The sequence below is a fragment of the Cetorhinus maximus genome, chromosome 7 (genome assembly GCF_964194155.1).
Source record: "Cetorhinus maximus chromosome 7, sCetMax3.hap1.1, whole genome shotgun sequence".
Lineage (NCBI taxonomy): Eukaryota > Metazoa > Chordata > Chondrichthyes > Lamniformes > Cetorhinidae > Cetorhinus > Cetorhinus maximus.
In genome coordinates this window covers 8,425,136-8,440,863 of record NC_135885.1, presented here as the reverse complement: position 1 = coordinate 8,440,863, position 15,728 = coordinate 8,425,136, and the positions used below count along the sequence as shown (strand labels likewise).

At 46.3% G+C, this 15,728-nt stretch overlaps 1 protein-coding gene across 1 annotated transcript in view; it reads right to left on the bottom strand.

Annotated features, from left to right (window-relative positions):
* myo7aa (myosin VIIAa) overlaps window positions 1–15,728 on the bottom strand; it is a 198,058-nt gene that overhangs the window by 65,774 nt on the left and 116,556 nt on the right. The window contains exons 24-28 of the mRNA XM_078545043.1: window positions 13,280–13,456; window positions 12,176–12,259; window positions 11,398–11,525; window positions 8,149–8,275; window positions 4,785–4,904 (exon numbers count right to left, since the gene is read on the bottom strand). Coding sequence (XP_078401169.1) covers window positions 4,785–4,904; window positions 8,149–8,275; window positions 11,398–11,525; window positions 12,176–12,259; window positions 13,280–13,456 — 636 coding nt within the window. The remainder of the gene's footprint in view (window positions 1–4,784; window positions 4,905–8,148; window positions 8,276–11,397; window positions 11,526–12,175; window positions 12,260–13,279; window positions 13,457–15,728) is intronic.

The following is a 15,728-nucleotide window of genomic DNA, read 5'->3' as shown; positions in this document are numbered from 1 at the left end:
CTAACACACACCTAACACACACACCTAACACACACACACACACACCTAACACACACACACACACACACCTAACACACACACACACACACACACCTAACACACACACACACACACCCCTAACACACACACACCTAACACACACCTAACACACACACACACACACACACCTAACACACACACACACACCTAACACACACACACACACACACCTAACACACACACACACACACACACACCTAACACACACACACACACACCCAACACACACACCTAACACACACACACACACCTCACACACACACACCTAACACACACACACCTAACACACACACACCTAACACACACACACCTAACACACACACACCTAACACACACACACCTAACACACACACACCTAACACACACACACCTAACACACACACACCTAACACACACACACCTAACACACACACACCTAACACACACACACCTAACACACACACCTAACACACACACCTAACACACACACACACACCTAACACACACACACACACACCTAACACACACACACACACACCTAACACACACACACACACACCTAACACACACACACACACACCTACACACACACACACACACCTAACACACACACACACACACCTAACACACACACACACACACACCTAACACACACACACACACACACCTAACACACACACACACACACACCTAACACACACACCTAACACACACACACACCTAACACACACACACACACACACCTAACACACACACACACACACACAACACACACACACACACACACACCTAACACACACCTAACACACACACACACACCTAACACACACACACACACCTAACACACACACACACACCTAACACACACACACACCTAACACACACCTAACACACACACACACACCTAACACACACACACACCTCACACACACACACACCTCACACACACACACACCTCACACACACACACACCTCACACACACACACACCCCTAACACACACACACACACACACACACCCCTAACACACACACACACACCTAACACACACACACACACCTAACACACACACACACACACACACCTAACAACACACACACACACACCTAACAACACACACACACACACCTAACACACACACACACCTAACAACACACACACCTAACAACACACACACACCTAACAACACACACACACACACCTAACAACACACACACACACACCTAACAACACACACACCTAACACACACACACACACCTAACACACACACACACACCTAACACACACACACACACACACCTAACACACCTAACACACACACACACACACACACACCCACACACACCTAACACACACACACACACACACCTACACACACACACACACCTAACACACACACACACAACCTACACACACACACCTACACACACACACACACCTACACACACACACACACCTAACACACACACACACACACACCTAACACACACACACACACACACCTAACACACACACACACACACCTAACACACACACACACACACCTAACACACACACACACACACCTAACACACACACACACACACCTAACACACACACACACACACCTAACACACACACACACACACCTAACACACACACACCCACCTAACACACACACACACACACACACACACACACACACACACACACACACACACCTAACACACACACACAACACACACACACACAACACACACACACAACACACACACACCTAACACACACACCTAACACACACACCTAACACACACACCTAACACACACACCTAACACACACACCTAACACACACACCTAACACACACACCTAACACACACACCTAACACACACACCTAACACACACACCCACACACCTAACACACCCACACACCCACACACCTAACACACACACACACACACACACACCTAACACACACACACCTAACACACACACACCTAACACACACACACCTAACACACACACACCTAACACACACACACCTAACACACACACACACACACACACACCTAACACACACACACACACACACACACCTAACACACACACACACACACACCTAACACACACACACACACACACCTAACACACACACACACACACCTAACACACACACATACCTAACAGACACACACACCTAACACACACACACACACCTAACACACACACACACACACACACACACACACACACACACACACACCTAACACACACACACACACACACACCTAACACACACACACACACACCTAACACACACACACACACGCCTAACACACACACACACACCTATCACACACACACACACACACACCTAACACACACACACACCTAACACACACACACACCTAACACACACACACACCTAACACACACACACACCTAACACACACACACACCTAACACACACACACACCTAACACACACACACACCTAACACACACACACACCTAACACACACACACACCTAACACACACACACACACCTATATGGCTGAGAAAATCATGGGTATGAGCTTAGGTCACATGTGTCAGAATGAAGTGGTGTAGAAGACATTATGCGCACTGTTGAGTGAGTATGCCAAGGGATTTTAAGTACAAGATCCCAAAATATACTTGAATTTTCAACTTCCCAAATGAACGGGTTTGTGGACAGAGTGAGACGCCATGCGAGAGTAACACACACTGGCCCCAGTACAAAAAAAGCCCTTACTGTGTACAGGTCACTGAAGTCATCAGGAGAGAAACTGGACTTCTTTGTGTCCATTTTACAGGCATAAAATTGTCGCATGGTCCAGCTTTGGCCACCAACATTTTGCATTCCAAGTGTGTCCAACGCAAAATTGGGCAGGACCGTTTTTCAGGGGTTCAAGATGGCCACCTTAATGTCTGTTTTAGGGCCCCTTGGGGAAGTTGGCCCTCTCTTGTATGATCAGGTGATCTGGCCAGTGGATGCCATCAAAAACGTTAAGTATTTAAAAAAAATTGTCAAGAAGATATTAATGCATATAATGTTATTGGAAATTATTTTCAATTGGGCTTGTAGTAGGGTATGTGTCTATGGGTGTGTGTGTGTGTGTGTTTTACTTGAATTAAAGCCAACTAGTCTGGGTGCTTTAATGTATAGTAATTTTGAGGTGTTAAACATTAAAGGTAGAGGGTACATTTGTATTTTGTTGAATAAACCATTCAAAGACTGGGTGGTGAAATCCTGCACCTAGCTAGGAGACACCAAGCAATATGTTTATATTACGTATAAAATTGGCACTATGAAAGGGGTTTTATTGTTAGAAGAGGTGGAATTCAAAGGGCCTGGTGATACAATGAGAATTTGCATTCAAAGGGAAGGCTAGGTATATACAGAACAGAGTTTTATGTGTAGGTCAGAGGCATGTAAGATCTAAGCTGCCTGTAAGCCCTACGACTGTCTGCAAAGGAACCAGATTGAAAGAAACCTCATTTTGAATTTATAAGATAAAATGTGCTTTGCCAGGTGTCTGTTTAAGTCTATGGGTTATTGTTGCCTTGAAGATTTACCTGGGAGTGATTAATTTGGGGGTTTGTTTAAAAGTTATGATGTTAGTAACTTGCATGTGTTTAATTTCTTGTTAAATTAATAAATGTTTAATTTGATTTATATAAAAACCTCTGGAGGTTTAGTGGTTTCATTCCTGAATTCCGAGCTGCATCTCAAACATACCAATTGAAAAATAGGTTATGACAGTTGTTTAAAGATTCCTTCTGGGATTTTAAATAACTCCGCCTTTATCAACTGCTGTGTCATAACAAAATAGATAGAATGTATTGCCAGGTGGAGTAGAGATCTGGCTCCTAGTTCATAAGCACTCCTGACCTCTGCTGTTGGCCATACTTGGACCCCCCACCCGCCGACCTCATTCCCCATGTACCCAACCCCACCCAAATTTCTGTACAAAAGCAAAAATATAGGCAAGTTTTTTTTGGCAGCTCTACAAGCAATGGCAATTCAATCAACTTATTGAAATAAGATCCGAGGCCCATTTGAAAATTGCCTTCACCACCGAGGGCTTGGGTTTAGGTCTGGCACTTTGGGCGACCACCCAACACTCAGTCACATCTACACAGAGAGTAAAGGCTTAGGGGAGCAAACCTAAAAGGGGAAAATTCAGCTCCAGCATCCCCTTCTGACACCATCGGCAAAGACCTGGAACATAAGCTCAACCAAGATAAAACAAATCCAAAACCTACTGAGAGAGAGACACCAAGTAAAACCTAAAAAAAGAGCATAACCACCCAAAAAAAAAGAAAATTGTACCGTATAGTGAAACTGTGACCTTCTGGAAAAGGTCGACTAGCAAAAAAAAGCCTGCATTTATATAGCGCCCTTCACAACCATTGGGATGTCCCAAAGCACTTTACAACAAATTAAGTACTTTTCCAGTGTAGTCACGGTTGTAATGTGACAAATGCAACATCCAATTTGTGCACAGCAAGTGCCCACAAACAGCAATGCAAAATGGCCAGATAATCTGTTTGAGGTGATGCCCAATATTTATTCCCCATCAAACAACTCCACCTGTTGTTGTTCTTAACGGTACCTTGGGATCTATCGCACCAACCTGAGAGGGTTTAACATCTTGTGTGACTTTCTTGGAACATTAGCCCCCTTGTCACATCCTCCCATCTCCCACGCTCTCCATTTGCGTGAAATATTTCAACATATGAAATTAAGATTCCTTGGGGATTACCTGTAGCTCCAGCCAGCTTGGTGGCTGTGTCCGAGTCCCATTAGCAAACGTTCTCCTCATCCTTTCCTCACAGTAAGGCGCGTAGCCAGGTGGACCTCCGTTGATGAAATTCCTCAAATACTGTGGCAAGAGGAATACTATGATCAACCAGTGATAAGAACAGGAGGCCATTCAGCCCCTCGAGCCTGTCCGGCCATTCAATCAGATCATGGCTGTACACAAAAGATGGGAGCAGAAGTAGACCATATGGCCCATTGAGCCTGCTCCGTCATTCAATATGATCATGGCTGATCTTTGGCTTCAACTCTATTTTTCCGCCCGCTCCCCATATCCCTAGATTCCCTGAGACACCAAAAACCTGTCTGTCCCAACATTAAATGTATTCAACGATGGAGCATCCACAACCTTCTGGGGTTGAGATTTAAAAAGATTCACCACCCTTTGAGTGAAATAATTTCTCCTCATTGCAGTCCTAAGCTATGCACTCCTTATCCTGAGAGTGTGCTCCCGGAGTTTTAAGTTTCCCGACCAGCAGAAACAAGCGTCTACCCTATCAAGGACCTTCAGAATCTTGTGGGTTTCAATGAGATCACCTCTCATTCTTCTAAAGTGCAGAGAATAGAAACCCAATTTACTCAGCCTCTCACCACAGGACAACTCTCTCGTCGCGGGGCCAATTTAGTGAACCTTCGCTGTACCACCTCCAATGCAAGTATATCTTCCCTTAAATGTGGAGGCCAAAACTGCACACAGTACTCACAATGTGGTCTTGCCAAAACCCTGTACAACTGCAGCAAGGCTGATCTCTCCCTTAACTTCAACTACATTGCACAATGTTCAGCACCATTTGTGACTCCTCAGATACTGAAGCAGTCCATGTCCAAATGCAGCAAGACCTGGACAATATCCAGGTTTGGGCTGACAAGTGGCAAGTAACATTCGTGCAACACAAGTGCCAGGCAATGACCATCTCCAACAAGAGAGAATCCAAACATCGCCCCTTGATGTTCAATGGCATTACCATCACCGGATCTCGCATTATGCACATCCTGGGGGGGTTACAATTGACCAAAAACTGAACTGGACTAGCCATATAAATACCGTGGCCTCAAAAGCAGGTCAAAGACTAGAAATCCTGCAACGAGCAACTCATCTCCTGACTCCCCAAAGCCTGTCCACCATTTACAAGGCACAAGTCAGGAGTGTGATGAAATATTCCCCACTTGCCTGGATGAGTGCAGCTCCCACAACATTCAAGAAGCTTGACACCATCCAGGACAAAGCAGCCCACTTGACTGGCATAAAAACAAAAAACTACCGCGGATGCTGGAAATCCAAAACAAAAACAGAATTACCCGGAAAAACTCAGCAGGTCTGGCAGCATTGGCGGAGAAGAAAAGAGTTGACGTTTCGAGTCCTCATGACCCTTCAGCAGAACAGCTGTTCTGCTGAAGGGCCATGAGGACTCGAAACGTCAATTCTTTTCTTCTCCGCCGATGCTGCCAGACCTGCTGAGTTTTTCCAGGTAATTCCACTTGACTGGCACCCCAGCCACAAACATTCACTCCCCCCACCACCGACGCACAGTTGCAGCAGTGTGTACCATCTACAAGATGCACTGCAGGAATTCATCAAAGATCCTTAGACAACACCTTCCAAACCCACTACCATCTTGAAGGACAAGGGCAGCAGACACATGGGAACATCATCAACTGGAAGTTCCCCTCCAAGTCACTCACTATCCTGACTTGGAAATATATCACTGTTCCTTCACTGTCGCTGGGTCAAAATCCTGCAACTCTCTCCCTAACAGCACTGTGGGTGTACCTACACCACATGGACTGCAGCGGTTCAAGAAGGCAGCTCACCCCCACCTTCTCAAGGGCAACTAGAGATGGGCAATAAAAGCGGGTCCAGCCAGAGAAGCCCACATCCCGTGGATGAATAAGAAAGGAACCCATGTTTGTTCTGTAACCCTTAACCAAGCTTGTCTACCAAAAATCTATCATTGACTCAAAACGTTAATGCTGTCTCTGTCTGCAGGTGCTGCCTGACCTGCTGAATATTTCCAGCATTTTCTGATTTTCAGCACCGCACTTGTTTGCTCTTATACAAATCCAACAATTTCAGTTTTGACAGTTCCAAATCCTACACGCAACAGCTTTGGTGGGAAAGAATTCCAGACTTCCACTCCGCTTTGTGTCAAGAGTACAAAGAGAATCACTGCTGCAATTCACATCATTACTCTTTGGTACATATTACCGACATATATCAAACTGTCCCTTAATTCATTTATTGAAATAAGCGCACACAAGAGAAAACATTGCTTGTTTGACAAATCTGATCTTGGACTTACTTTGCCAATGGCTCAATGCTTAATTGTCAAGTGTTTATTGATACTTTAAAGATCTGGTTGATTGACAGATTTATAGGGTTGTAGTAACAGCAATATTTTTTAAGGAAGTCAGGAATGGCTTTTTTAAGCTTTTCCTCACATGCCATTGTTACTATAGAGTTCATTGGTTCTGTACGGGGTGTACACTGGGTGAATGGGCATGAAGTGCAATGACTTGGCATGGAGGGAATGAGGGGCCATTGGGGGTGGGAATGGGGGGACGAGTTAACTTCAAAACGTCTAACGCATGTTGTCATTCAAAAGGTTCCCTCCATCCAGACCATGGTTCATGACTCCTCTGAGGGTCTGTGAGGGACTAAACTTTGAGAAGCTGGCCCAACTCCACGAAAATTGCAGGGGGCTAGGACATGCCAATGTCCGCAATGGAGTCGGCCAGGTCAGGAGTGCCGGATGCGGGCTCACTGCCTGCACTACTCCCTACTCCCACACTAGCGAAAATCGGGGGCAGGAATTCGGGAATCTGGTCCTGTCCACCATTTTCAAAGGTCTGGAGGAATCTCCCTGACTCTACGAAATCCTGGCCTGTAACCGCTGCTGTAATGTAAGAAACGAGGCAGCGAATTTGCACTCGCCCACAAACAGCAATGTGATAATGACAAGATAATCGGTATATAACACCTTTCGTGACCTTTGTGCCCGGGTGCTTCACAGCCAATGGAGGTACTTTTGAAGTGTAGTCACTTTGCTGTGTCAGGAATGTGGAAGCCAATTTGTGCACAGCAAGCTCCCACAAACAGCAATGTGATAACAAACAGATGCTTCTCCTATTTTTTTGTTTTAAAAAGTGATGTCGACTGAGGGATCAATATGGGCTGACACCAAGGAGAAGTGCCTTGCTTTCTTTTCCAAAGTAGATGGGGCCTTGGTTTAAAGTCTCATCAATCACAGGATGGGTTTGACCATCTTTTAAGCGTTTACACAATAACAAAAAGCGAACTGGAAACTTGCCTTAACAAATTTTGCAGAAGGAGCAAAGCAGCCGACACAGAGAGACATGAGGATCCATCCCCTGGCGTGACTGCTTTTGGAGGGGTTCTGGGTAAGCTGCTTGCAGATCTGACAGTAAATCTCGTCCCTGTCACATGACAAAATACAACCAATCAATAAGTGGCGTTTTCCTCGAGCTCCTCAATTCACCTCCCATCTAAATCAGTCACGAGCACAGCCGTCCACAGCAACTGAAGTTATTGTATTATAGGCCAAGCAGCCACCATCACAAAGAAACTTAAAAGTTAAATGAAAGAACAGTGCTTGCATTTCTATAGCGCCTTGCACCACCTCAGGACATCCCAAAGCACTTTAGAGCCAATGGAGCGCTTTGGAAATTTTGTCACAGTCGCAGTGCGTGGAAGTTGACAGTCAGCTCATGCACAGCAAGCTCCCACAAACAGCACTATGATAATGACCAAATAGTTTTGGGATGCTGATTTTAAAAAAAATGTTTTTTCATTCATTCACGGGATGCGGCCTTCACTGGCATTTATTGCCCATCCCTAGTTGCCCTCCAGGTGGTGGTAGTGAGCTGCCTTCTTGAACCGCTGCAGTCCATGTGGTGTAGGTACATCCACAGTGCTGTTAGGAAGGGAGCTCCAGAATTTTGAGCAATCAGCAAACCCCATCCCCACTTCCAACCTAGAAGGAAGGTCATTAATGAAACAGCTGAAGATGGTTGGGCCGAGGACACTACCCTGAGGAACTCTTACAGTGTTGCCCTGAAGCTGAGATAATTGACCTCCAACAACCATCTTCCTTTGTGCTGGGTATGACTCCACCAGTGGAGAGTTTCCCCCCGATTCCCATTGTCTCCAGTTTTGTTAGGGCTCCTTGATGCCGCACTCGGTCAAATGCGGCCTTGATGTCAAGGGCAGTCACTCTCACCTCGGGAGTTCAGCTCTTTTGTCCTTGTTTGAACCAAGGCTGTAATGAGGTCAGGAGCTGAGTAGTCCTGGCAGAACCCAAACTGGGCATCAGTGAGCAGGTTATTGCTAAGCAAGTGCTGCTTGATAGCACTGTTGATGACCCCTTCTATCACTTTACTGATGATCGATAGTAGACTGATGGGGCAGTAATTGGCCAGGTTGGATTTGTCCTGCTTTTTTTGTGTACAGGACATACTTGGATAATTTTCCACATAACTGGGTAGATGCCAGTGTTGTAGCTGTACTGGGACAGCTTGGTTAGGGGAAAGGCAAGTTCTGGAGCACAAGTCCTCAGTACTATTGCCGGAATATTGTCAGGGCCCATAGCCTTTGCAGTATCCAGTGCCTTCAGCTGTTTCTTGATATCACAGAGTGAAGCAAATTGTCTAAAGACTGGCATCTATAATGCTGGGGAACTCCGGAGGAGGCCGAGATGGATCATCCACTCGAAACTTTTGGCTGAAGATTGTTGCAAATTCTTCAGCCTTATCTTTTGCACTGCTGTGCTGGGCTCCCCCCATCATTGAGGATGGGGATATTTGTGGAGCCTCCTCCTCTAGTGAGTTGTTTAATTGTCCACCACCATTCATGACTGGACGTGGCAGAACTGCAGAGTTTAGATCTGATCCGTTATTTGTGGGGTTGCTTAGCTCTGTCTATCACTTGCTGCGCATGTTGTTTGGAACGCAAGTAGTCCTGTGTTATAGCTTCACCAGGTCGATACCTCATTTTTAGGTGTGCCTGGTGCTGCTCCTGGCATGCCCTCTTGCACACTTCACTGAACCAGGGTTGATCCCCTGGCTTGATGGTAATGTTGGAGAGGGGGATGTCCCAGGCCATGTGATTACAGATTTTGTTTGAATACAATTCTGCTGCTGCTGATGGCCCACAGCACCTCATGGATGCCCAGTCTTGAGTTGCTAGATCTGTTCAAAATCTATCCCATATAGCATGATGATAGTGCCACACAACACGATGGAGGGTATCCTCAATGTGAAGGTGGGACTTCGCCTCCACAATGACTGTGCGGTGGTCAGTCCTACCAATACTGTCATGGACAGATGCATCTGCGGCAGGCAGGTTGGTGAGGATGAGGTCAAGTATGCTTTTCCCCCTTGTTGGTTCCCTCACCACCTGCCGCAGACCCAGTCTAACAGCTATGTCATTTAGGACTCAGCCAGCTCAGTCAGTAGTGGTGCTACCGAGCCACTCTTGGTGATGGACATTGAAGTCCCTCACCCAGAGTACATTCTGCGCCCTTGCCACCCTCAGTGCTTCCTCTAAGCAGTGTTCAACATGGAGGAGCACTGATTCATCAACTGAGTGAGGGCAGTACATAGTAATCAGCAGGAGGTTTCCTTGCCCATGTTTGACCTGATGCAGTGAGATTTCATGGGGACCAGAGCCGACGTTGAGGACTCCCAGGGCAACTCCCTCCCGACTGTATAGCACTGTGCCGCCACCTCTGCTGGGTCTGTCCTGCCAGTGAGACAGGACATACCCAGGGATGGTGATGGTGGTGTCTGGGACATTATCTGTAAGATGTGATTCCATGAGGATGACTACATCAGGCTGTTGCTTGACTAGTCTGTGAGACAGCTCTCCCAATTTTGGCACTAGCCCCCAGATGTTAGTAAGGAGGACTTTGTAGGGTTGACAGGGCTGAGTTTGCCATTGTCATCTCTGGTACCTAGGTAGATGCCGGGTGGTCCGTCCGGTTTCATTCCTTTTTAGAGTCTTTGTTGCTGCTTGATACAACTGAGTGGCTTGCTAGGCCAGTTCAGAGGGCGTTTAAGAGTCAACCACATTGCTGTGGGTCTGGAGTGAGTGACTGAGGGATACATCATCTGCTCTCCTTTCCATAGTGCCAAGGGATCTTTTACTGTCACCTGAGAAGGCAGGTGAGGCCTCGGCTTAACACCTCACCTGAGAGACGGCGCCTCTGACAGTGTAGAGCTCCCCCACTACTGGACTGGTGATATCAGCCTAGATTTTTAAGTCTGTGCAGCTGGGCTTGAGCCCACAACCTTCTGACTCAGATGCAAGTGTATCCACAGTATCCCATAGTGCCGCGGGGCAGGGTAAGCATTATGAAAATAGGTCAGATTGGCTCAAGGGGTTCTTGCCATCCAAACCCAGGAAGTACTTGAAAGTGATGGGCGGGGCCTCAAAAGGAAATGGCTGATCTTCCTCGATTCTGTTCAACAGCCGTGTCGCCTGGTGAGGAACACCAGTGGGGGAGGGAACGAGAAAGGAAAGCTGCGGGAAGGATCAGTACCTGACCTCCGGCCTTAGGATGCCATTCCCAATGATGAAGTGAAGTTTTTCCAGGTTGGAGGTTGGCCGGTCCTCCAACATACTGTTCCCCTGAAGGCTGTACTCCCCGTCATTCAGTCTCTTTGCCACCTAATGAGAGGCAAACGAGAACCAAAGCATAAGTGAAGATGCAGGACAACTTGCATTTATATAGCGCCTTTAACACGGCAAAACATCCCAAAGGAACTTCACATCAGTGTTATCAAACAAGATTTGGCACTGGACTCAATAAGGACATATTAAGACAGGTGAGCAAAAGCCTGTGCAAACAGGTTGGTTTTAAAGAAGGGCCTTCAATGAAGAGTGGGAGGCAGAGGCGTTTAAGAAGGAAATTTGAGAGCTTTGGGCCTAAGCAGCTGTAAGTACCGCAGTGAGTTGAAGGCAAATCGGGGATGCGCAAGAGGCCGGAGTTAGAGGAACGCGGAGATCGCAGAGGGTTGTAGGGCTGGAGGAGGATAGCTATAGGGAGAGGGCGAGACCACGGAAGGCTTAAAATCTTAAAAAAAAATACACCCCAAGGTATCATCGGACTGGGAGCCACTAGATCAGTGAGCACAGGGATGATGGGAGAAGCGGACTTGATGTGAGTAAGGATTGAAGGCTGATGGTTACTGGGATGCAATTAAATGGAGAGTATTTGGATATCACTGAGGTAACCTTGATCACAAAACTCATTTTGATGTCGCTCACTGCAAAACGGATCACTGTCTGTGGAACGGGGAAAATCCTCTCAACATTACCTCCTCAGTTAGCTTCGATTTCTTCTTCAGAGTTAGGGAAACCAGCTTGTGCCTCACACTGTTCTTCTTATCTGTTTGCGAGCTCTGCAACACAACAACGTTAACTTTAATGGAAGACAAGCCATTGCATATGGCAGTACAACAAACACCACACGACAGGGAAAGGTGCATCCGATTTCTCAAAACAACTCCCCTTAGACGGTTATCGGAAAAGGAACAATGTTCCGGGTTACAGGAGGGAGGACGAGGATGAGGACGGAGAATGGCACTAAATGAATTGCTCATTCAGAGAGCTGGTGGTGACGTGATGGGCTGAGTGGCCTCCTGCACTGTAGCAGCTCCCACTGCTATCCAATCCACTAGTTTACCATCTACAAGGCAGAAGTCAGGAATGTAATGGAATACTCTTCACTTGCCTGGATGAGTGCAACTCCAACAATGAAGCTCAACACCATCCACGTCAAAGCAGCCCGCTTGACTAACACCCCATCCACCACCTTAAACATTAATTTCTTCCATCACCAACACACAGTGGCAGCAGTGTGTGTACCATCTACAAGATGCACTGCAGCAACTTACCAAGGCTCCTTAAACAGCACCTTCAAAAGCCACGGCCTCTACCACCTAGAACAAAAAGGGCAGCCGGTTCACTGGGAACACCACCACCTGCAAAAGTTCCCCTCCAAGCCACACACTATCCTGGAACTTGGAAATATATCGCCGTTCCTTCACTGTCACTGGATCAAAATTCTGGAACTCCCTCCCTAACAGCACTGTGGGTGTACCTACACCACAGGGACTGCATCAGCTCAAGAAGGCAGCTCACCACCACCTTCTCAAGGGTAATTAGGGATGGGCAATAAATGCTGACCCAGCCAGCGATGCCCACATCCCATGAATGAATAAACAAAAGAATTCCAGCTTCTCTAGGTTAGTGATGGTTCTAAAGAAGAAAAAATCCCCTGTTTCTTGGGCAATTAAAAACTTCCATGTCATCAGCCCCTGCCTGCCTCTTATTTATTTTAACAGGTACCTTTACCAACCAAGGCTCTTCCCGAGAGCAGAGATATTCCTCTGTTTGATGGCTTGTTCATTGAGGCTTACCTCTCCCTCTCCTTGCAGAGTCTGCAGTTCCCGTTTATATGTCTTCTTCCCGAGGGTTTCATAGATCTTGGTCATGACTGGGATCTTCTCGCTGCCGTCACTCATGGCGGTGTGATATTTCGGTTCCGGCAAGTCCCCCATGAACCGTAATATCGTGATCCAGACTGCGAGAGCTGCCTGCAAGCAAGGAGGTTGCGAAAAAGAAAGGAGAATTTATTTATTTTTAAAAATAATAATAAGTGCCCTTTCAGTGGGTTCAGGAGGTCTCAAAGTGCTTTATGGCCAATGAAATGAAGCAATGTGGGACATTTGCCATTTTGTGCACAGCACGATCCCACAAAAGGGGATTAGATAATGACCAAATAGTCCGAATTTCATTGATGTCAGGTGAGGGATAAATATCTGTGAGGGCCCTGGAGAGAACCTTGCTTCTCTCCTTTAAATTAGTGCTAGGGGATCTTTGATGTCCACCCAAGATGTCAGGCAGGGCCTTACTTCAACCCTTCTCTCCCCCTGAATGGAAGCATCTCAGGCAGTGTAGCATTTCCTCAGTACTGCACTGGATTGGGACTTGAACCCACAACGTTTTGACTCAAGAGGCAAGTGTGCTACCCATCGAGCCACAGCTGACACCAGAGTAGCACAGGGAGTAATCTTCCCATCGGCTTTAAATGAGGCATTGTGATTTAGAGACTCCAACGTTTTCACACATGCAATTAAACAATTTATTTCCTGGAACCTTCAGATAGAATCCACCAAATTTGTGGAGCTTTTCCCCGCTTCCCAGGATTCAGGAAAAGCAACAGTGCTTTAGGGGAATGGTGGCATAGTGGTAATGTCATAGTGGTAATCCAGAGGCCCAGGCTAATGCTCTAGGAGCAGGAGTTCAAATAACAGCTGATGGAATTTAAATTCAAAGAATAAATCAGGAAATGATGGAAAAAAATAAGAGACATGCTGTCAAAGCTTTTCGTCTTGCACTCATCAGGACAAACGCAAGAATACCACATTTCAAAGAAAGCAATAATTTATACTGAATGAGAAGTGGGTGCTGATTGGTCAATGATTTAGTTTGCCATGGAGAATGTACCGGGGAATTATTGCTCCCAGCTTTTGGTAATTTAAAAAAAGATGCAATGCCTGGACAAATTCCTTTTGCCTGCAGAGGACAGGACCCTGCACGTGGATATATGCAGCTTCTAGCAAGCGTAAGTGAGCCACAAGGTAATTCCGCCTTATAATTTTAAATTGGTTATTAGTGCAACTCTTAGCATACTTGGGATTGTTCACCACGTGCTGTCCAATTGCAGAATCATATCTAACTTTAGACATTCCGTCTTAAGTTTAGCAAGCACAGCTGTTTGAGTATGGTCAGTACTCTGCCTATTGTGAACAGCCGAAGGGACGTGCCGTTTAATAAGGTCCACCAGTTGTCGGGGTATATGTTCTACATACCCGACATCACATGGCACCAAAATTCATATACCACATTACTCATGTGTGGTAGGCAGAACGTCTTTTTGGCTTGATGGCAGCATCCTGTTAGTGGAAATTGCCACTTTTGTTGCTACTGTATAGTAGCAGTGTGAAAAGGCTAGCTTCAACTGTTGCGCACATTTCTGATATACTTCGCCCTTCCAGATTGCCCTTAGGTTCATGCATGAGATTGCTCGATACACAGCGAGCAATGATCGGATTAGGATATCTGGAACTGAAAGCTGGGCTAAGTAACGGTGACCATGAAACGATCATTGATTGTCATAAAAAACCTGGCTCACTGAAGTCCTTTAGAGAAGGAAATCTGCCCTCTTTACTCGGTCTGATCTACCTGTGACTCCAGACCCACAGCAATGCGGGTGACTCTTAACTGCCCTCTGAAATGGCCCAGCATGCCACTCAGTTCAAGGGCAATTACAAACGCTGGCCTTGCCAGCGACGCCCACATCCCATGAAAGAATAAAATGCTACTTAACATTCTCAGAAATCAAGAGATTCATCAGATCCTATAAGGTAACACCAGAGTCTGGAATATATAAGTCAGAGGTGAGAGGGTCACTGAGCCACAGTTGTCACCTCAGACTTCCCTGGAGCCATTTAATCTTTTAGAAGAAAAAGAACAATTTATATTTATATAGCGCCTTTAAGGTAATCAAATAACACCTCAAAGCACTTCACAGGAGCATCATAAATCATAACATGACACTGAGCCACAGGAGGAGATATTAGGTCAGATGACCAAAAGCTTGGTCAAACAGGTAGGTTTAGGAGTCTTTTAAAGGGAGGAAAGCGAGCTAGAGAGGCAGAGAGGTTGCAGGAGGGGATTCAGAGCGTAGGGCCTAGGCAACTGAAGGCACAGCCACCAATGATAGAGCGATTAAAAGTCAGGGGTGCACAAGAGGCCAGAATCAGAGGAGGAGCGCAGATATCTCAGGGGATTGCAGGGTAGGAG